The sequence below is a fragment of the Xiphophorus hellerii genome, chromosome 18 (assembly GCF_003331165.1).
Source record: "Xiphophorus hellerii strain 12219 chromosome 18, Xiphophorus_hellerii-4.1, whole genome shotgun sequence".
NCBI classification, from domain to species: domain Eukaryota; kingdom Metazoa; phylum Chordata; class Actinopteri; order Cyprinodontiformes; family Poeciliidae; genus Xiphophorus; species Xiphophorus hellerii.
The window spans coordinates 25,022,956-25,045,794 of NC_045689.1; the positions used below are offsets into that span (position 1 = coordinate 25,022,956).

General features: G+C 40.1%; 1 protein-coding gene across 5 annotated transcripts in view; it reads left to right on the plus strand.

Annotated features, from left to right (window-relative positions):
• The window catches only part of cux1b (cut-like homeobox 1b), a 94,946-nt gene that overhangs the window by 11,369 nt on the left and 60,738 nt on the right, over positions 1-22,839 (plus strand). For 4 of the 5 annotated variants that reach the window (XM_032590403.1, XM_032590405.1, XM_032590406.1 and 1 more), the window contains exons 2-3: positions 12,457-12,567; positions 22,124-22,171. In XM_032590403.1, the coding sequence (XP_032446294.1) occupies positions 12,457-12,567; positions 22,124-22,171 (159 nt within the window). Of the gene's footprint in view, positions 1-11,167; positions 11,283-12,456; positions 12,568-22,123; positions 22,172-22,839 lie in introns of those variants that run through there. The other variant, XM_032590404.1, reaches the window with a different exon arrangement.

A 22,839-nucleotide genomic window follows, 5' to 3' on the forward strand; every position in this document is an offset into this window, starting at 1 on the left:
TAAAAGTGGGGTTGGGGGTGAGGGAGGTGGAGAGACATCATGCGGAGCAGGGTTGTGATTTATCAGAGGCACGTGAGTGATGGACACCCTCTCTTTCTTCTTTTTCTCTTTTTTTGTTCACCGTGCTGTCTCTGTGCCAGCGGCATGAAGCCGCAGGTCGTCCTTATATAGAAGTCTAAGTGAATTACAACAAATGAAATGGGCTAACGAACTGAGAGCAGAAGAGCACTGAACACCGTGCTGTTGTCAAGGGTCGGAGGCTTTCTGGGTCAAAAATAGATGCAGATGAGTAGAGGAAGTTGTGGGTGTCTGTAGTGGGACTCTGCTGTAGCGCACCTGGGACTCTGTCATTGTCCTGTGATGCCATCTGTGATTCACATATGCAACACACCTGTACTTAAGGTATACATTGGTACTTATGTAGGGATTTAAGTATTTACTGCCCACTTTTAAAACTCTTCTTAAAGCACATTTCTATCCTTTGGCATTTAACAAACATTGAGACTTTTGCTCTTCCTCTATAGCGTTTTATTGCTTCTATTGTTGTCTTTTGTTTTGTTCTTTTCATATTTTGAACGTTTATTAATTTTTATTTGTACTGGACTTTGTCACAGTGCCTGTTGTTTTAAAGTGCTAAAGTAGTAGTAGAAATCCGTCTGTTGAATACTTCAAAAATAAAATCTCCTGTCATCTTTGATTTATAAGGACATCAACCAGCGATATGTACTTCAATACACATGTATTTAGTTTAATAATAATCTGATGAAGGTTAGGTTGATTAGTCTATTGGGATAATCTTGCATTTGCTGGAGTTTAAAACTTTCTTTTTCCATGAAGGAACTTACTGTACATGTTTAGGTGCTTTAGCCCTGGAAAAACGAAATGTCAAACTGATAATCGGCAGGTCAGGCAGTAAAAAGAAAAAAATCAGTATAAGCCAGGAAGAGCATGTTTCTGTGAATCACTTGTTTAGTCACTTTTGTGAGATACCAGAGCACCAGAGGAATTTAAGTTATTTTTTTTTTATAACTTTTAGGGCAAATAAAGTAATACTGTTCTGCCCCTCCACCACTTCTTGATGCACACTGCTGGTCAGCTGGTTGAATAAAGGTAAAAACAGTTTACTCCACTTAAAAGAGAGACAAATTCAGCTGTTTGGAAATTAGTTATAGAAACTAAAGGAATATGACTATTAAGTATGATTTTTGTGCTAAATGGCATCATAATTTGGAATTAATAGTGTGTGAGATCAATGGGCAGGTTCCGGACGGCGCAATCGGCGCACACTCCTCGTGCCCAGTTCACTACATCAACTATAAATGCAGCTTAATCTGTCTTTACTGTCACTGTTACTGCTGTATAAAAACCCTATTTAAAATTAACAAATGACTGTTAGCCTGGTAGGGGGGTGGGCAAGTGAGTCTGGTTGCCTGCCAGGCTTATAATACACGGGGTTAGCCTCTGCTTAAGGTAACTCTGTTCTAAAACTAGGGTTTAGTTGCACAGTTAACTGCAGCCTTGCTACCTGAGCTGCCAGACTTGTTTGCTAGAAAGAATATAAAGATAAAAAGAGCAAAGTGTCCAAATGTTTATTCTATAGAATCCCAGTTAAAATATTATATATATTGTTAAATAACTTTAGCAATATATATGCAAGTAGAGAAACGACTTTGGCAAAACAAGAATGATTCTTTGAGATCCATCAATCAACCGTCCAAAGTTCAGAATGTGCCAGTTTTCCTGATTGGTAAAATACCCATAAAATCAGATTTTGATTATATCTGGTTCTGTTCATTAAGTACATCACAACTGGAAGAATAAAATACTTTTGATCTATAAACATATCAAACAACATGGGCTTTTTTATACAATAAATACCAAATAAAGGTTGGAATATATATTTATGCTGTTGCCTTCTGATCCAATAAAGAATCTGTGGCACTGATCAGTTAATGTCAAGTTTCAACCATTTGCATTTCACGTTATGTCAACTACTAGCACCAGTAAGTTGACAGCCTTGGGTCTCAGGCCTGTTTATGTGCTGTAGGGCCTAGAGAACCCTTGTCCTCCCCCTCCTCTGGACTTGATTAATCCCTATAACCCCCCCCCCACTCTATGTAGAATCGCGTTTCCATTTTTTCTAGTCTGTATCTGTTCCTTCATCCCCTCCCCAATCTTCCCCTCACTGGCACAGAATGGCTTCCTGGCAGAATGGAGGCATTAATTCAGGGATGAGAGGTGTGATACTCTCTCTCTCTTGCTGTGTCTCTCCGGTTCTCTCTTTCTCTCCACCGGTGTTGCGTTTGTAACTCCTGGCCTTTATCGTAGCCGAAACAGCTCACTACCCTCTGATCCTATCTCGGATCTCAATATCCTCGCCGTTCCACCCTGTAAACGCAGGGATGAAAAATCTTGCCCTTTCACCAATGCATTACACCCCAGCATATCGCCATACGCCCCCCCCCTCCCCTCCACCCCCTTTCTCCCATCGCGCTCTCCATACCACTCACCCTTTGTGACACGGGCCTCCAGCGAAATTCGAACTCCACAAAATGAGACCAAGTGAGCTGCACTTCCTTTACGCCAGAAACCATCTTAGTCTCATTATATTTGTATTTAGGCCCAGCCCAGGCCCTTGAATCTCCCTTGTCAGACAATAGGTCAGGCAAAATAATGACTCGCTCTCTGTAAGCTTCAAGAGAGTTAAGGCTTTGGATGTAGGGGAGATAAAACAACAACCGGTCTCTCAGCAGAGAAACATGGATCAATACAAACGAAGCGGCGGTGTAAAAAGGCTGTTTTTGATCCGGGCTTGCGTCAGCACGGCCGAGGTGAGTCTTGACAGCTCCCGCGCTGTTGGTAGATATGGATCTGTGTTCAAAAAAAGGAGCAAACGCTCAGGGAGCACAAGCGTCTTGTTAGGCTGTGGAGCGTCAGGCCTTCCCCCTACCCCCCTGTTCCCCAACCGCCCCGCGTGCAAACACACGGGCTGAAATCATCATTGCACTGAAACTATAGCGTTGGCTTGAAAACTTTGTGGTTTTTCACTCCTCCAAAGTAGGGTAGAGGAAAAGCAAAAATGGAGGATATGACTTGTGGTTTGTTTTTGAAAGCGGCGCCTGCTGGCATATTTAAAGCTCTCTAACCTGCTATGTCAAAGGTAGGTAGGGAAGCAAGCAAGGATGGCAGGCTCTTATCTTTGCTGCTGTTGTGTTTTGGGGGGAAGGGGGGCGTGCCTGTGATCTGCAATCGTGTACTGTGTCGTCGTAGCGAGTGTGCCTGTCGCTCCTGACTGAGCCGCCACCCCACAGCTCCTCCACACACACACACCCCCCACACACACACAGTAGGTTTTGGCAGACAGAACGAGTCAGCCGCCGTGGAGCTGGAACGCTGTGCCGGGTGAAAGAGTGGGGGCGGGGTTGAAAGGTAGGCTTCGTAGATCTTTAGATAAGACATCTTTCCAGACGCCTTTACTGTTTACTATCATAACCGCATAACAGCCTCAGACATGTTGGAGATGAAAGGAAAGATTAGTGACTGCTTTTGCAGGATAAAAAAAAGAACTTCATCTCTTAAACATCTGTGTCATGATGCCAAGTACAAAGGCTGTAAAAGGCTCCTCACTTTGTAATAAAAACTTGACGTCTTTATTTTCATATTGGTTTCCTCTGTAGTGGGGCTTCTATGGTAACCACTCCTAAAGTACATGTGTTTTTTAATGTCTCCCTTAAATTTAGAGCTCCTACTGTAGACGTTAAACTTGTAGATGATGGCCTGCAGGATGTATGGATCAAAGGATTGGTATTTTTATTGACAATTTCAAATTATTGTAAAGCTTTTATGTGCTGATAGAGAATTTAATCGATTCTGACTTTACTTTAAGAAGTATGATGTCAGAAGTATGTCAAAACTGTTTTTATTTTCTAGCCTTCTGCTATGTTTGAGAATGAATTGATAAAATAGTAGTGGGGGAGGTGACGTCACACTGTGTGAGGGGGCAATTGCACCATACCAGGGTTTTACCGTTTAAAAACGCAGAATGAGTTGGAGTTGATATTTTAATGACTTTAGCATCTCATCCTGCCAGTTAGCATACCTAGCTTAGAAAAAAAGGACTGTTTTGTGCGGATATTAGAAAGTTTTTTTTTACTATTTGGGTTTTTTGAAGTTAGGTTCTGTGATTATTGGTAAAGGTTCCCTTAGCTTTAGTAGAAAGGTGTTTTATCATCGTAAGCATCACCTGCCAGTGAGTCTATCAGGATGATTTCTAATTCACCAACCTCCTTTGATGCTCAATGTAATTCCACGCAATAACAGGAACTTTGTTCAGCTGAACAAAAGGCCACAAAACCTGACAATGGTTCCTTGTGAAATTATAAATGCATGCGCACATAGCGTTGTGTCTTGCTGATATAAACATTTTTAGTTTCAACAAGATTTGTTTACTTTTTATAAACTCAGTGGCTTCTTTCTGCTACAGATAAGGAAAGTATTACTGATTGTAATAATCTGAACTAACTTTTAATGTAAGATTTCCAAAAGGCCACCAATATTTTTAAATGCAGAAAATTCCCTGATAGACGCTGATTAAAAGCATGTCTAGTAGTGCAGCTTTGTTGTGGTCTAGTCAACTTTCCTGTTCCTTGCTGAAAATATTGCTCTCCTTCTGGCTGAATGAAAGACATATTTCAATATATAATACAAAATAAAGTTTTCTGTGAAGAAGCGTCCTAAACCTCCGAACTTCTTTGACTTGTTTTTCAACACCTGATGGTGAAAAGTCTTCACTCAATAACAGCATCCACACCAAATCAATTCGCATAAAAATCTTGATTCTCATTTTCTGTGATTCTGAATCAACATAAATTCTCAGTCGATTTAGAAAAAAAAAAAAAGAAGAATCCACTGACTTTTGGCGTCCATTTTGTAATGATGTGGGATGCCCTGACGTCACCACACAGCCGGTACTGGAATGTTCTCGTGGTGGATAGCACCAAAACAAAGTGGACACAACAAAAATAAAAGAGAGGTTCAACTGAAACCTGCTTTTGATGAAGTAAAAACTGCAAATACACACAGCCAAAGTATGTCATACCATCCTGCAAGTTTTGCACTTACAAGGCGTTTCTACCGCTTTACCTACAGACTACAAAGAAGGTTGTGACTCACCAGTTCCTTATCCAAGATGACCAAAGTGGAAGTAACATGTGATACTACTTGTAACGGTTCCATCTAAGTATGGATTAATGTTTGAAACTTTATAAATGTGACAGACACTTTAATGTCTCCATTTGTCATTCTCTTTTGCAAAGCAGAGTGAAGTAGATCACGAGGATGCTTTGCAAACCTTTCGATTGAAGCAGAAATCTTTGAGTAACCAATTTGAATGGAAGGTTCATTTGGAATTGAATTGTGACCTCGGACCGCAGAATCAGAATTGAATTGAATCTTGAGATGGTCATTAGAGCTACACAATATCAGGAAATCATGTGATAAGCAAACATGTTGGTGAATGTTTCTATGCATGTGTGATTTGCAAAAGATAAATACTTGACAATGTTCCATTTTTGATTTATGAGTCCCAGGATAATGAGTAGCATTTTATTTATATGTTGCGGCGTACTATTTATTGCAATCAAAGTGGTTATTATTATTTCTCACAATGATACTGCGATGACCATTTATTTAGGAGCTCTTTTGTTACCATTACCTGGTAATCAGGCTTATTGCCTGATAGCACAGGCAATGACCAATTAATCAATTAATTGCATGATGAATTAAAATGAGCTTGATAATTTTCAATCTGATGATGAATATTTTTTGGAAGGGAATGTTTTTGGAGACTTCATAATTCATTCTATTTACAATTTTGGTTTTAAGTGGTGTTTGTTTTTGTTTTAATTATTTTTGGTTGTCAGGTCTTTTATCTTGGGTATTTAAAACATCTTCCTGTTCCCGTGTTTAACTCTTATTTTGTGAAGAACACTTATTTGTGTTCGAGAGGGCAAACTTGCTTTACTGTGTCATTATCAGTATATTACTTGAAAATGGTCTCTCAACAACATTATCATTTATCGCAATAATTTCTGGGATGATTTAATGTACGGTGAAATTTATTGTGAGAGACCTAAATTTGTGTTCCCTGATTGACTGAAGCTGGACTGTTTTATTCAATCTTCAGTCAAATAGTAAAGGCGGACAACTCATAACTTATTACAACAGACAGAGTTTTTCGTGGGATTCACATTCCCAGCTATTCTCCAGAGCATCAGGCCTAATACCAGGCCGTGTATTATCTCCTCCTCCTTGCCTTAAACTCCTGATCACCGTGTCGGTACAGACAGCAGCTGCAGATTGACTTCATACTGTGTACATAACAATGACTTTGTTGTCATTCCAACGGCTTATCGAGCTCGTCATCGTCGGTGGGTGAGGGCAGAAGGAATTCCACAAAGTTTTGATACCAATTAAAGTGCGTCTGTCTCCCGTTATCTCATTTAGGCTGAAGTCAATATGATTGGCATAATCAGACATGCCTGATTGGGGCCTCCCATTTAATTAATCAGTCGCACTGTATCATCACCTGTGGCTCATTAGAGTAATTAGACAGAATTAGTCAGATAGACGGCCTCTCTCTGCCTGCACATGAGTGGAAGGAATTGCATTAGGAGGGCTGAGCACACAGACGTACACCTAAGTTCTGATAGCCGTCGGTAATGGGATTTGTTTACCCGTGACTGTTATCAGCGACAAGTATTTTTTTAAAATTTACTTTCCCCCCCCCCTCACAGCGGTAGATGGAGAGATGTTCGTTTCCAAAATGGCCCTAACCTCTCCTGCCTAGCTGCAAACAAGCGCGCCCCATGCCAGATTTCGCCGGGGCGAAACATGTTCGCCGACTTCCTCTTCTGAAGCCCGGTTCAAAAGAACACGGAGAAACTGGGCGCGCCAAACTCGCTGCGGAGGGCCTGCCTGTGCGCTCATGTGAGAGCACACGCGTGCGGAGCAGCGTGCGAGAGAGGCTTCTTGGCCAAGTCGGTGTTGAAGTCTCTCGAGGGAGTGTTGGCAATCTGTTCCAATCGTCTTTACAGATGACCAGACGACCAAATGAACCAGGACAGGGACCGCTGCTGTGGGCCAGTCCGGCCAACCCCAAGCAAGGGCTGTTGCAGCAATCACGCAGACATTACAGCCCACTTAATGCTCTCCTGCACACACACACACATGCACGCCCACCCCCCCACACACACACATTTCGTCCTCCGCTGAACTAGTCGGTGGAGACTTTACCGAGCTTTGCTCCATTTAAAAGTAGTGCTGGATCTCATTTGAATAGTAGGGTTTTTTTCTAAATAAAAATCCTAGTAAAGTTTTATTGTTTTCAGATTTTAAAGACTTTAACGACTAAAGAGCCAGAGGATTGTTTAACACACAGAATCCCTGAATGTGGTAGATCGTGCCTCGACTGAAAAAATACCACATTTTTGTGGTAATAAAACAAAGCTTTAAAACAACAATATAAAAGTAGTTGAAGACGTTGTGTAGAAAGTATTCCTTTCTGCTCACAAGAAGATGGTTATAGCTGGTTAATTAGCCAGGCGGTCTGTTCTGGTGCGAGTTTGATGCTTGTAGTCTTGCCAACTGCACCTTTTATTTTAAACCAGTGATACCTTTTTTAAAAAAGATTGATGGGTTGACTTGTAAAATTCCAGAAAATTTAAAAAACTACAACAGGAGAAATGTGGAGTCCTTCAACCCCTGCATATTTGATTTCTAGAACCCCGGACTGTTGAGGATGCATTTGTAGTCCAGTGCACTTTAGTTTCCACACCATAAATGTAGGTGTTCTTTAGGGAACACTTTTTCAAACAGTAAAGAGAGTCTTATTTTCAGCCAGATTCCCAGCAGTGTGCAGCAAAAGGTGTAGAGAGGTGTTGCTTGTTTATTTGTTCTCCACGCAGCTGGAGAAAACATCAAGTTTATTTGTAAAGCCCATTTCAGCAACAAGGCGGTTCAAAGTGCTTTACACCATGAACATGAAATACAGTAACGGATTGTGAAAAGAGTAATAAACTTCAGATCTTGCCAAATGACATCATCAGCTTTCTTTAGCATCTTATTGAAAGGCTTTAAAATCTTACGAACAGTACAGAGAGGGATGTCTCAGCAGCTTTTGAATCTGTACATTTTCAAAACTTTATATTTAGCAGACACGTGACTTTCAGGTATTACTAATGGCTTGTCTTAGTAATTATTGAAGTTTCACTCTCATGTACACAAGGCTTCTTTTTCCTGAAAGCTTTTTCTCTAATATAAAACACATTCTACAAGCTGCTTAATTTTTTGGGGGTTAGTAGTTTGACTGCTCGACATGAAAAGTTTAATTATTAACAACAAATCGGTGAAAGAAAAAAAAATCTTAGTGGCATTCCAGATGACTTTGAAGCATTTTGTTTGACATTAACACTTCTGTCTAGTACAAGTTAAAGAAGTGCGTTTGTGGACTAGATTTGAATAAAGGCAGAAAATAAGAAAACAATTTATATGAGGCGTATAATACGCCTCATATAACATAAGCTTGACCTAATTACAGATCAATGGGTCTGGAGCTGCTCCCATTCTCTAAAACTGATCTTCGGTATTCTGGAAACCAAGTTTGTCCTGTTGACCGCTTTCCCGGCTGCTACAAATTCGTTTTGGCCTGTCCGTGTTCACTGTTTATAAAAATGAAAGGTCCTCATCTTTCTGTTTAGCCATCTGTTAATTAAGCTATCTGCTATATTTAGCCTCGGCAGTAATATCAGCTCCAAAGTGGGTGCGAGGAAGGATAAGTCAGCTGAAACGGCTGGCCACCGAGTCCACGCTGCAAAAGTATTAGAACGGTTGGATGTAAGAGGTTAGAAATTAATACCTATGTCTTAAAGACCTAAATCCTTCTGCGGAGAGATATTGCTAAAATGAAAATATAACCTTTCAGGAAAAGGGTGTGTTTTATATGCCAGTGTTCCAATATCAATATCTGTTTTAAGCAACTTAAGAAAGATTGAGGTTTGTCTCCAGCTTAAATTTATTACACAAACACAGTAAGAATAAAGAAAATTAGCCTGTGACATGGTTCTCGTAAAAGCTCACTTTGTTGGGTACACATGGAGACACTAAAAAGCTAATTCCAGAAAGTGTGTGTCTGTTTTTCCTTATTAAAAACATTGTTTGCATCACGGCGGTCAGGGCTTTTAGGCGGATGTTGTCTTTTTTTTTTCTTTCTTCCTCCCCCAGTGCACGTAATACAAAAACTGCATTGGGCAGAAAAAACACCAAAGCCTACTTTTTCACTAGTTAGCCTTAGGTGCATAAAATTGTTTCGAATTTTTTTTAATACGTGGTTTAATGGTCAAGAATAATGTCTGGCAAGAGGGATTGTGAACTTTCGGAAGTCACGCTTCAGTGATAAAGCAAGTGTAAAGTCTACCGTGGCCCGCTGATGTGGGCAAATAGTTTTCTGCATAGTCAAAACCTGATTGAGTCCAAGGGTTACGTTTTTGTTAGCTTAAAAAAAAAATGTTTTAACTAACACCTGGGACCGACCCAATCCTCTGTGATGTGTTTAGCTTAATGCTGAGAATTCCTTTGGAAATGGGGATCTGGTGTTGGGATATGCGCCGGGCATTGAGACGGGATTAAAGTGAATTGAGGGCGTTGGGGATTGGCACATGACCTTCTGGAGCAGAGCTCTAATTTTGGACCAGGCTTATTTTTAGATGCATCGATCAGCCGTTCCGCGGCCGATGCACAGTTCCCCATTTGAGGGTTAACTGGCAAAATTCTCATTGCGATTATTTTTATTCCAAGGACTGCAAAGCATAAATGGGTAAAAATCCTCAGCATATTTTAGTCCTGAATACAACAGGAAGTGAAAGAGTCACAAGAATATCCCGATTTATGCGTAAGAGCATTTATCTCTAACCTTTATTAGGTTTTGCAGAAATGCATCAGTACTTCTGCAAAGTGGCATGGTGTGAGCTCGTGGTATGAATTAATTTAGTAAATGGGGAAATATTTGACATTGTTTACACTTACATTAAAAAACTGGCAAAGTTCTAGGTTTGCCTACTCTATAAATGTCTCATTGACCTCAATTTTTTGTAGGTTTCAGGGGAACTTTATAATATAGATGCACCAATAAATCAGAAATGATTGTAAATTGCCCTTTATTTTCTAGATCTTTCTTTTTCTTTTGCTCTTTAAATTAATCAAAATTAAGACTTCCCACCATTTCTGCTCTATAAACACATCAAAGTGTAGCTTTTACTTTAATGCACAAATTTGATAAAGAAAAATATCACATTAAGGTTGGGGAATCGAGCTTTGATACATATGTTGAGCATAATTTTTTTATTTCCTTCTTTTTTTCCTTTCTTTTACTGCATTCAAATCACTTACCTCTGTCAAAAAATCTGCAGTACACTTTTTTTTTTTCTAGAATAAAAAAATCAGACTCTGCAGTGAGATCAGAATTATGTTCTAGCAAGGATTTGACACATTTGTACTCACTACACCTCTATTTCTAGGCTACATTTAGGTGGATGATGGATGATTATTCCATTTAAATTAAGATCTGGTTCAAACTACTAGTACTAATTATTTAGACATTGTGTTTATCAAAATAAAATCTTGACGTAGTCGTAACTGTAAAAATGAATTATTCAGATATACTCGATAGCGTTAAAATCTCAATTTTAACTATATTTGCCCAAATTGTCGCCTTAATTTGCTGCAGGTTTTAAACTGTAAGATGTCGAGAACATCCAGAGAAACGTAAGATTCTCTTTTAACTGACCAGCATTGTTAGGAGGTACTGATGAGGACTGCCACATGCTAGCTGCGCTACCGCTAAAAGCTAACATTATTGTTTTTATTTTCATTCTATTTTACTTTAGAATGATTCTTTAGTTGTCCCTCTATTTTTAGAGGCTAGTTGACAGAGAAATGGCACAAAAGCACAATATGAACCGGTATAATAACCGAATCAATATTTTCCAGCATCCTTGTTCGTCTTTGTTTTTTATATCAGATCCCAATCCGTGTAGTAGAGCACCCAGTTTCTGGCAATTAATTTCAGGTGATAAAAAAAGAACGTGTTAGGCTCCTCCTTCCGCCATGCTTTGCACAAGCTCCCGCGTACGCTCGAGTTCACTTACACATAGCGCAGCTGCTCCATGGCCACAGGCAGACAGCCTGCTACATCAACTGCACCATGGGCAGCAAGAGCAAGATGGCGTGTAAGCAAGTTTTTTTTTTTTTTTTTGTACCAAGGCTATAGCAGCAAACTGTCAAAGAATGCATGCTTCTTTTTTTTCTCTTCCTTATCCTGGTTTGTGAATAAAACAGAAATAGCGGCTGGCCAGGGAATTAAACTTAATGCTGATGAAGGCAAATCTACTAATTAGTACTTGATCACGCCATTTCTTTAGAGGATTGTATTGTGTGTTTTCGATGGGGTGGTGTGGGATATATATGCATGAGTGTGTTTTGGGACCTTGTCAGCGGACTGGGCCACAAGGGCCCCTGTGGTAATGTGTGTATTAAATGATTAGTGCGTTAGTTAGCATAACGGCCCTTCAGCACCATTTAATCACTCTCAGGGGTGGGCGTCCTCACAGGGGGTGGATGGAAGAGTTTTGTGGTGGTGGTGGGAGGAGGAAGGGGGACTAAAGAGTGAGGCGCACAGTGCAGGAAACTGAGGAGACTAAACTGAGGAACTGCTGGTTGAATGAGTGAGTGGATGATCTGTGGAGAGGCTGCAGGGGGAGAAAAAAAAGAAGAAAAAAGAAAAAGAGAGAGGGCAGGAATCCAACAGAAACATAATCCGGCAATTGCCACACAGTCAGCAAAGAGAGATACAATCGGTACAAGTCTTGAACGTGTTGTTAATGTCAGAATTGTACCCATCGTCTGGAACAAGGCCCATGAATGGCTATTAATAACAATGCAAAATAAATGTGGTTAAAGGCGGGGCTGAGATCAGCCTTGACGACGCTGTTTTAGATAATTGTTGCCGTTGTTATGTTACTCAGAGCGGAGGAGTCGTCTGGGGCTCACAGTTAATAATCGCTGTGAACTGCCTTGAATTTGCTGCCATTTGCTACACAGGTTTACACGGCCGACATAATTGTATTTTATGAACTGACAGGCTGGATGACTAAGATGTTACAGCCAGGAAGAGCAGATTCTGTAGCAGTTTTTTTATTATTATTATTATTATTTTTGGGTGGAGAAAGGTGTTGCGGTGTTGTCCTCTGGGTGGTCTTCAGCTTTGTTAGATGATTGTGCTGCTATTTAAGTGGCTTGTGTATGTTTGTGGTGTCTGTTTTAATCATTTTGTTTTAACATTAATGGTGCTATGTGCAAAACAAGCCAGAGCAATAAATACAAATTTGTGTTTTTGGGTTACAGAAAGAGCTAGATGCCACCGCCACACAGCTTGCCAACAGACAGGATGAGAGCGAGCAGTCAAGAAAGAAACTCATCGACCTGAGCCGCGAGTTCAAGAAGACGACTCCAGAGGTGAGACGGCTGAACCCGCACTAATCTTTTATACAGCCATACTTGATAAATTAGTATATTGTTGAAAAGTTTGTTGAGACAAGTAAGTCATATATGACGTCTAAGAATAGAATATTACATCAAGCTAATAATATGATACAGAAATGTGGGACTGAGGAAAATACGTTAGAACAAATCTGGGTAAAAGTATACTTTGTGTATACCGAGGGAGGTAGCACCTTTTGGATATTCCCAGAACTATTGGGGGAGTTTTATTGTACGTAGACACAAAACATTTCCCAAAGTAAGAATATTTTCTCACTGACAACTCATTCTCCTGAAACTTTTTAATTTACATTGTTTGAGAGGTCAAAAACCGGGTCATTCCTATTGATTACGGACTGTCATGATTACAAACTTTGCTGTATGATAAATTACCCCAAAAATGATTGTGATATTCAATGTTGTTTTTTTAGACTATTTTCATGTAATGTATATGGCATTATCATTACAAGTATGCCCTCTCGCAGATCAATAAACTTTCATTTCTAGAGAACACTCTGGACCTAGAATACATTTTAAATATTCCAAAATAAAATAAAAACAAAACAACCAATATCAATAAATAAAACTGAAATATAAATCAAACGCAACCGAAGCCGTAGATATAATCAATTTTGAAGTCTCTCTAAACAAAATTGCCCTTCAAGAAATATATTAATCATTAGGCTCAGACAGGTAAGATGGGTAACGCTGCTAGCTAGGACATTTATAATTATCAGGCTCATTTTAGTTCATCGTGTGATTAATTGATTTATTTCTCAGACGTTGAATGCGTTCTGCCACAGCTGTGTTGGAGAGTGACGTTGGTAAATGGAGTTGTTTTTCAGCAATGCAATTGTTGCGAATGAAAGGATTACGCTTTGACACATGCAACTTCACTTGAAAATTTATAGAAAGGTGCAACTAACATTTTAAAGCAATTTCACCAAACTAGGCTTCCAGTTTTCTCGCTCTTAAAGTGAGAAGAAACAAGTCCCTAAAATTTTGTTTTGACTGAAAGAGTAACTTTTTTTCCCCCTGCATATTATGATAGTTAAAGTTAACATAAAATATGAGCTGTAAAGTGACACGACACGCAAGAAATAAAAAGAAAATTGAAAAGCTTAGCACTCTACATCCACAAAGCTCAATCTAAAAGTTTGTGGTTTATAAAATATACTACTTTCCTCCATTTACCCTGGTAAATTCATTGAAAACAATGGCGGGCTATTATGGCGCCATCAAACTACCCTGGTTACTGGAAAGAATCCCACAGTTATAACAAGCCTTCACATGGTGAATACTTTCTAGCATTTTGTTTCGGTCGTTACCCAGTTTAAATCCCCTCAGAGTTCACATTACCTGTTAATTTATGTTTACACAGCAAGTGTTTAGTACTTTTTGTTTGCATTCACTAGACTCAAACCTGGTTATTAAATGTGACACTTCATTGTCTACATTCAAATACATTAATAAAATGAGCTATCCTTTGTGGAAGTATTTGGAAACATCTGTGGAAGCAGAGTAAACTATCTTATCAGAGCCAGTTGTAGAGATGTAAACTGTAAAATGACTTTATACATGTTTTAGAATGGTAACCACAGTGAAATGATGATTTATGGCTGTAAAACATTGGGTTAAAATGCTGGTTATAGCTCACTTTAAAAAAAATAAAAAATCTTTGCTCCAAAAGCGAGTGTTTTACATAAATCTGTACTGGCAATATTACTTTGTTTCTTAGTTGCACCTTTTTCCAAGAGATTTGGAATGACTTTACAAGAAGTTGTAAAGTTTAATCCATTTGACAGAATCACTGGTTGAAGTTTTCTTCCTGAAGTTTACGTTATTTCCACAACGGGAGCCTGTGTGTCTTCCACACACTGAGGCCGAACAAGACGTTGGTCCACACTCCCGAAATAGGACCGACCCCTTTTCAGCATCGACAGATGCCATTTACATTAACAGCCCGTTTTTTGAACCCCACACAAGAAGCAGCCTGGGTAAAACGGGACGTTCTGGAATGGGGGAAAAAACCCGTTCCGGGCCGCATGGTGGAAACGCACCTTGAGAGTTTGCCCAAGTGTGTCTCAGCATCTGCTTTGTTCATAAACACCGCTGTGATTATTTACTGAAAAAAGCAAAGGGGGAGGAGAAGTCGGAGCAGAGAGATGCGGGCTCGTCTCCCAAAAATAGTCCCTCCATTAGTTTCCCTGAAATCCTAAAGAGACAAAACAGAAACCCCCTCAGGAGTTTGTATTATCTGACCTAGTTTTTTATGTGAGCAGAAAGTGTGGTCCCTGAGAGTGTGTGTGTGTGTGTGAGAGAAAGAGAAAGAAAGACAAGAGAAGCAGGAGGGGTAAGAGAGAAAAAGAGTGTGACAACACTACTAAGTGGGATCAGGAGGGAATTCTGTCCTGTTCCTATGTTCCCATCGCTCCTCCTGGGAATATTTGTTTCATCTCTGTTACCAAGGCAACACATTTTAAACCTCGCAGTGAAAACAAAGTATTGTTGTGTTATTATTGGTAATGTCACCATGGTGAATTATTGATGGTGGCATGAATAATGGATGAATGGTGTAGACAGTGGATAGAAAATCGTCAGCTCTCGGCGGAGTTGACAGCAGGCCTATTATAGTTACCACAGGATGAGGATTGTGACGATTGACTCCAGCATGTTGCCTGTCCTGGTGGAGAGGAACTGTAGCTGCACTCCATGTTCACCTCTAAAATAACCAGCAGCACACAGGAGGCACTAAGGCAGAAACAAATAATCGTGATTAATCGGCTATTGAAATAATCAGCTAATTTAGTAGTCGATTAATCGATAGCTGGAGTATATAGACTAAAAAAATGGCTATTTGATTAAAATAAAAACATGCTGAGCAGTAATTAAACCAAATGTGTACATTCGACATTCAAGATAAAAAATAAAATAAAATAATCTTTTCTGTAAATAGGCTTTAGCCAAAACTCCTCAAATGGCCTCATAGTTTCAGCTTCACCCAGTTCAGATTTATTAAAGGAATGCTATGTTAATGCAAACAATAAATTGTTTATTTTCTTTAGGGATGCACTATATTGGATTTTTGGTCGGTATTCAATATGCCGATATACTGAAACTAATTTTTCCGATAACCGATACCAATACAAATATTTTTCTACTATACCTACTTAGTGAAACTATATGGCTTTCTCTACCGTGGAATTAAAATACTGCATTATCTTTTGTCAGTCTAATCTGCTACAAAATGCAAATGCTGAAATGATGCAACACTTTTAACTTGCATTATGTTTCTCTCTCTAAGACAATGACGACACTCAAGCAGTGCAAATTTGACGTTGTACTGTGCTGCAGGCATCATTGTCACTGGTTTGTCATATAAAAACGACTTTTATATCGGTGAGTTATTTTGATGGAATGGCCGAAGTTCGATATTAAGTTTTACAGCTAATATCGGCCGATATGATGCCATGACGATAATATCGTGCATCGCTAATTTTCTTATCTATAAAAGGAATTGTATTAAAAAGGTTTGTGGTTAGATAAAAAATCTGTAGGGTGTACCTTTTTAAAACAAAAAACAAACAAAAAAATTATTAATCGTCAGAGCAATCGATAAATTGATTACTGAACCGATCGTTAGCTGCAGCCCTACAGAGCACACAAAGGAGCACATAGGCAGATAGCCTCGATCACAGAACAGAACTCACACATTCATCAGTGTAACAAGGCTGTGATTTAGGAAGGCTCCTCTGGCGTCTGTGTGGCCCCTGGCATCTCCCTGGTATGTGGAGGAGGAATCCGAGCCAGGCCAGACGAGCGACGGGATTCATTACAGAGCTCTAACGGGCTCAATAGGAATCGGCACTAAAACTCTGCAAGTACCCAAGCGTCAGAGCCGCCTACCAAAACAGGCTGGTTTATAACATGTGATGGCCTGCGCTTGATTAAAAATCTTTGTGTTTGTGAAGTCTTTTTTTTTTTTCCATCTGCATGGCTCTGTGTGTGGTTGACCAGCCCATAGAGGGGGCTGTCAGCTCTCTGTGGTCCACACCAGTCAACGGAGATCACAGTCACATCAGATCAAGACTGCATTAAGCGGAGCGGGAGTCCGTCTCTGATCCATTATTCAGCAACCAGGAGACCGGCCCACGTTGACTGTGTCTGGTCTGCCGAGCTGTACTCGGTGTGAACTGCACTCATGGTCTGCATAATAACACAAACGCACACACACGCGTGTGCGCGCTAACTCAGCGGCGTTTCTAGCGTTTGGAAAGTAGCGCAAAGAAATGCAGCGTGAAAACAAAGTTTTTATAATTCATTAGAACTGACACACAGATTTCCCCTCCCCACCTCCTAAAGACTACATCTCACAGTGCTTCCTAATTTGACTGAATTATTTATCTGGTTTTTTAATTTCCTTTCAGTTAAGGCTGTGCTGCTAGTGTTTCTTTCTTTTTTGGGGGGGGGGGGAGTTAAAAAAAGGAGAAGATGGGGATGATTGGAAAATGCCCCAAAGATTGCTGGCCAGAGGCAGTGGTAGTAAAAGAACACACACACACGCGCGTGCACACACACACGTTTGTGTTTAGCTGTAGGGCAGACAGACAGGGAATGGGAGTTCCATACTCCCTGGAGGATTCCTCAGGCTGGCCTGTCTGCTGTCTGCCGGCAGCTTACACACCAGCCATCCATCTCCTGCTGCCTGGGCCCCTCACTCCCCTTCCAAAATACACACACACACTCACACACTCGCAGATTGACCATGGTGTCTGTGTGCATTGTTATGTTATTTGGTCATAAATCTTTAGAAGTGGTGGGGGCTGGGGAAGAGGGGCTCCAGAGTGGACCGGAGGGGTTCAGAGCTTCACTGTCCATCAGAGGTACATGGCTGCTGTATGCTGGGTTGGGTGAATGCGTTTATTTATTTATTTTCTTCCCCCATGCAGGTACTCCCATAAAGTTGAAAATTGCAAAAGCACAAGTTTGAAAGATAAATCGTAAAAAGAAAAAAACTATTTTTCCATCTTTATTTCGAGGTGCGTATTTGAAGAAAGTGTGCTGCATGTATTCGAAAATGAAGGAATTCTCCATTGAAGCATATATTTTTACTAAGATCAAAAAGTTCATCAGAGTTCAGGCTGTTGAGTTGTTTATAGTCTGAAATTGGTGGGAGCTCTTAATTGTGCGTATAATAAGTTCAAATTTAGTATTTGTGATTAGAGCTGGGAAAGCAAAAACTGGCTGATTGATAGGTGCAAGTAAGAAAATGAGAAAACAGTATGAACCTTTCACTTATGTCTGTTATAATTTCAAAAAATAAAACCCGTTTTACATTGATTTACATTTCTTTATCACATCCTTTATATTTCATTAGCCAAAACATTTGTTTGATTTTTGTCAAATTAGTTGAATGATTTGGTTTTTGAGTCACAGACAAAATGTCAAATACGCCAATTTTTTCTTTCCTCCGCACCAGGGGTAGCCAACTTCTAAATGTTATAGATTTGTCAGACGCAGCTGAGTTATTAGCAGAGTTATTGGTTTAATTTGTCATGAAATTTTGCAGAGGTCTGGTTATAACCCCATCATTTGATTCACGTGTGTTGAACCAGGGGAATGTCCACAACATGCACAGGAATTGAGAACAGGAACCCTTCCTCTACACCCTCCTTACCTGTATATGCTTGTCCTGGGGGTCCGATCTCATTTAGGTCGAGGGTGGGGGGAGTGAAATTGGATCTTGTGGCACAAGATCTCTCCGGTACAATGACTATTTCTGATCTGTCTTGTGAAGCAGCGAAGTATCTCAAAATCTCAAATTAGACTGATCAAACCGGAGCTGGATGATATGGGACAGTGACTCTGTAGCTTGAAAGTTCTGGGTTCGATTTCACGTTCCTCTTGCCATATGTCGATGTGCCACCGGGCAAGGCACTTCACCCAAAATTGCCTACCAGGCTGTTATAAACGGTTATTTTAGTAATTGAGTGATCTGTCAATTATTCTGACAACTAATTAAGTAATTGAGTATTATAGATTATCCTGTTCTACAGTAGCTACATAAGCTAGTAAAAGAAGTATGTGAAACAGAAAATGCTAATAAAAAAATCATTCAGTTCCTTTTTTAAATAATAAATGAAAATACTGATTATTTCTAATCAATATTTTCATGTCACTACTCTTTGTAATCAGCAAGTAGATGTAATGTTAGTCAGAATGTATTTCCTTGACATGCATAGCATGTCAGATTCTGTACCATCACAGATTAAAGCTAGTGTTTTGCAAAGTGAGCAAAAAAAGTCACCTCTTGGCAACCATGAAGGAGCTCGTTTCATGTAGTGGATGTTTCCTCTTGATTTGTTTGAGGAAGGAGCTTCCAGGACTTGCTATCATAAAAAACAATTCCGTTTTGCAGTATGCGCACGTAGCTGTGTCATCTTTTCTATTTAGTATAAAATAATCCCACATAATCACACCTTTGACACTTTTTCTCTCTTTACTGGCAATGGCGAGGGACATGGATATGTCCCTCAGCATCTCCCTCCATAGCTGCTAATAGCCCTTAGCATTCGTCAGCAGCTCATTGGCGGAAGTGAGAGTGTTGCGCTACACAAATAATCATCCGGCTTTAACACAGCACGTTAAATGGTAAGACATAATTTAATGAAGCCTTGAGGCAAATAATTTGCTTAGAGGAATTTTAAAAATCAAGGTCCTTGAATCATTCATGAATCGTCACGGCCCTAATCGGCTTATGAATGTGTGCACTTTTGTGGGTGCGTCTGGGTAAATGTGGCTCTAGTGTAAAGCACCACGAGTGATCGTTGTGACTTGAAAGAGAAAAGGGTTACATAAATTTAATCCATTGACCATTTAGGACTATGGAGGCTTTTCTCATACCCCTTAAGATTTAGCCTTAATTTTTAACCCAAAAAGTACTTTTTAAATGCTTTATTTGAATTAGCATTAGACAAGAAACGCACAACGAACCTGGACAGAAATATTTAACGTCCCCACCATACCCCCAAAAGTTGTTTTTTTTGGTCCAATCTCTTACACAAACTAGTTGAAAAATCTGAACAGTTGTGTCTGGGAAAGAGTAGAAGCTTTAACATTTCTAGGAACCCTGTAATTTGCTAAAGAAAAGCATAACTTCCAACTCCGTCATGTGAGCACTTGCTAAATAGAATCTGAAGATTGGGTTTGCATGCTGTAACCAATTATTGCAGGGCTGATGGACTTTCCTGGAAAAGATGACAACCTCCTAACTGTAGATATTGATCTAAAAATAATTTTATGCCTCTTAGTGGACTTTTAAAATAAAAGATTTACTTAAGTGTGCCAATATTTTGAAGCTAAATTAAATGGGGAAACCGTTGTCATCCAAACGGGAGCATGTATTGGTAATCTCAAATGCACGCCGAAATGGGGGGGGGGTGGGGGGACATAATCACAATCTGATGCAAATTTTGTAACAGCCACTTATGCTGGTGGTTTTGGGCGTGGGGCAACCCTGGGCTGGACAGGCGGGGTTAGAGGGTGCAGGTCATTACCCACGACGGGGGAATATTTGAATTGGCCCAGACAAACGGCCGATCCGACCCCTAATGAGGCAACAATGAAGCGGGGTCACAGACTCCTGACCTGTCCTAAGCCCCAGACAAACGGCCTGTCTGGACCTACTCCAGATTAGTCCAGCCCCAGACGCCGGTCACAGGTCAGCTCGGGATGCCTGCTACCCCACACTTCCCACTTGGCGTTTTGGCTGCAGGTTTTTGAAAAGGTGCAGATTGTCCTCTTCAAACAGCTGCTGTTGCCCTACTTAACGTCTTCATTAGCCGGTTTTGTGTTTGTGTTTGCATCCGTACGCTGTGCAAATCAAATGTTTCTGCACATAATGTCCTATTCTGCTGAGCTTTGTACCGCACGCTCCAGTTCAGTCTGTCAGGATGCAGGCTTGGCTAACAGCATGGTGATTTGCATGTTCCCCTGATACATACAAGACTGGCTATCTAATCTGAAACTGCTGATTCGTACTGGAAAGTCATGCCATACTGGACCTGAAGGATGAAATGCATTTGGTTTGTTATAAGAGAAGGGGGGGTGGAGGGGAACCCTGGTGTGCCACTAAAACAATTTGCATTAACTGTAGGCCTGCTCTATGGCTCCTTTTGCCGCCGAATCACACGCACTAGCGGTGCCTCTGGGTGGCCCAGGTGGTGCTGCACCTGTTCTTATGAGAAACACAGTCCGGTGAAGCACCTCAGGGTATAAAACCGGGCCTTTTCCCCCCACTCTGTTCATCACTCGCACACTACAGTGGATTTATTGGCTGCAAGAAGAATGGCTGCCTCTTTGAATCTAGGATTTGATGTATTTTAGCGTTCTGTTGGATTTGGTTTGTGCTTCTTCAGTACATCCCAGCCTCCTTTTTAAATTTACAGACATCTTACCAACAGATGCACCAATTAGAGATTCTGTGGGAACAGATTTCTTTTTGAAAATGAGATATTATTGTTTTCCATTCTCAAGAGAAATTGAAAAATTAACTTGTTTGAATTACAGTGCTGACTTTTTCATATATGGCTCAACGTTACAGAGCTGTCTCCCTCAGCCACTACGTAAATCCACGAATACAGTGAAATCCTGCAGAAGTATCAATAAATGAAACCCAACTAAAACCTGGCTAAAATCACTGTTTATCTATTTGCAGATATGAACATTTTGAAATATTTCACCAGATGTTTTTTCTCTACAAGATCCACTGAAAAATATTCTGTCTGAACATATTAAATTTAACAGAAAAATGTTTTATTGCAGCTATAGAGAACGTTAAGTGCTTGATCCTTATTTATAATGTGACCAGGGTGATGTCACACTGTGTGCGTGAAGAAACTATTGTCTTTACACAGTTCTGATTTTGAACACATTTTCACTCATTTTCACAAACGATTATGAAAAAAAGAGCCAACATTTCAAACTCTGTAGCAGCTAATATTAATGAGATTAGTATGGTTAGCATAAATATAATAGTTTGAGTGTATTCCTCAGTAAGTTGACCTAACTACCTGTGACATTTCCAAAAGTTTGTCAACCTGTCCTGTTACAGCATGTCCCATGACAGTCCCAGTTAGACTCTGAAAATAATCAAGTGGAACAGTTCTGTTGTAATGTCTATAGCTTGCTGTTATCTGTTGACATCCAACCCACTGTGGATACATGAAGAAAGCAGTTGACGTGTCTTTGGTTTCCTCTTTGCAGTGTCTTTCACCTTTTGATATTCTTCCCTTTTGAAGACGCAGTGAACTTTAAATGCTTCCCTCACTAACCACTTCCACACAAGGTTCTCAGTGCGAGCTGGTAGCGTCAATGTGACTGGCAAAAGATCAGATTTATTTTTTGTATAGTTTTCGATCAGAGCTGATTTAGCTGAAAATCACCAGATTCCAGTTAGGAAATGTCTTGTTTTAATACTAAAATGTTAGCAGATTTTCATTGTTTACTAATCTCTCTGCATTTTATTTTCTAGGATTTACGGAAACAGGTTGCCCCTCTGCTGAAGAGCTTCCAAGGAGAGGTGAGTTTTATTTTTAAAGTATGTTTAGAAATTTAAAGTAACCACCACTGTTCCATTTACAGTACTTAAAAACCACTGTTGACAAACCATGTTTGACATTCTTCAGTGCCCTTTTCTTCCTCCTCTTCTCTCGTCTTTCCTACATTGTCACTTCTTCTCTTCACCAACTGTTTTCTCTCTCTCCCTCGGCACTATCTCATTTCCCCCTTTTCCTCTCCTCCTTGGCTTTGCTCTCCTCTGCTCTTGATTTTCTGTCCTATTCATGAAGTTCTGTAGCCCGAGGGTGTGTTTAAATTGCATCCTGCAAAAAGAAAAAAGTCACCACAAAATCCCTAGCTCTAGCCAGTCACAACTCAGTGACTGCTATTTCCTCACACTTTGTTCCTCTGTATAATTCAGTGGTCTTTTGGTGAACTATAAACTAGCCTTTTCTCCCCTCGTTGTGCCACATTTGGTTATATTCAGTTTAATGGTGAATTCACGAGGATCAATAAAAGTTGACTGAACTGTGCATGTGCTGCATTATGCTCTTATATTGCCGTCCTCCATCATTTTGGCCTGATTCCATCTTGATTCCATCTTGACTCCTCCTTTCTGGGCAGCCACGCATTTCCAGTTCACTCCCTTATGTGAAAGTCCGAGGGTAGGAGTGGAGACGGCTGGTTAAG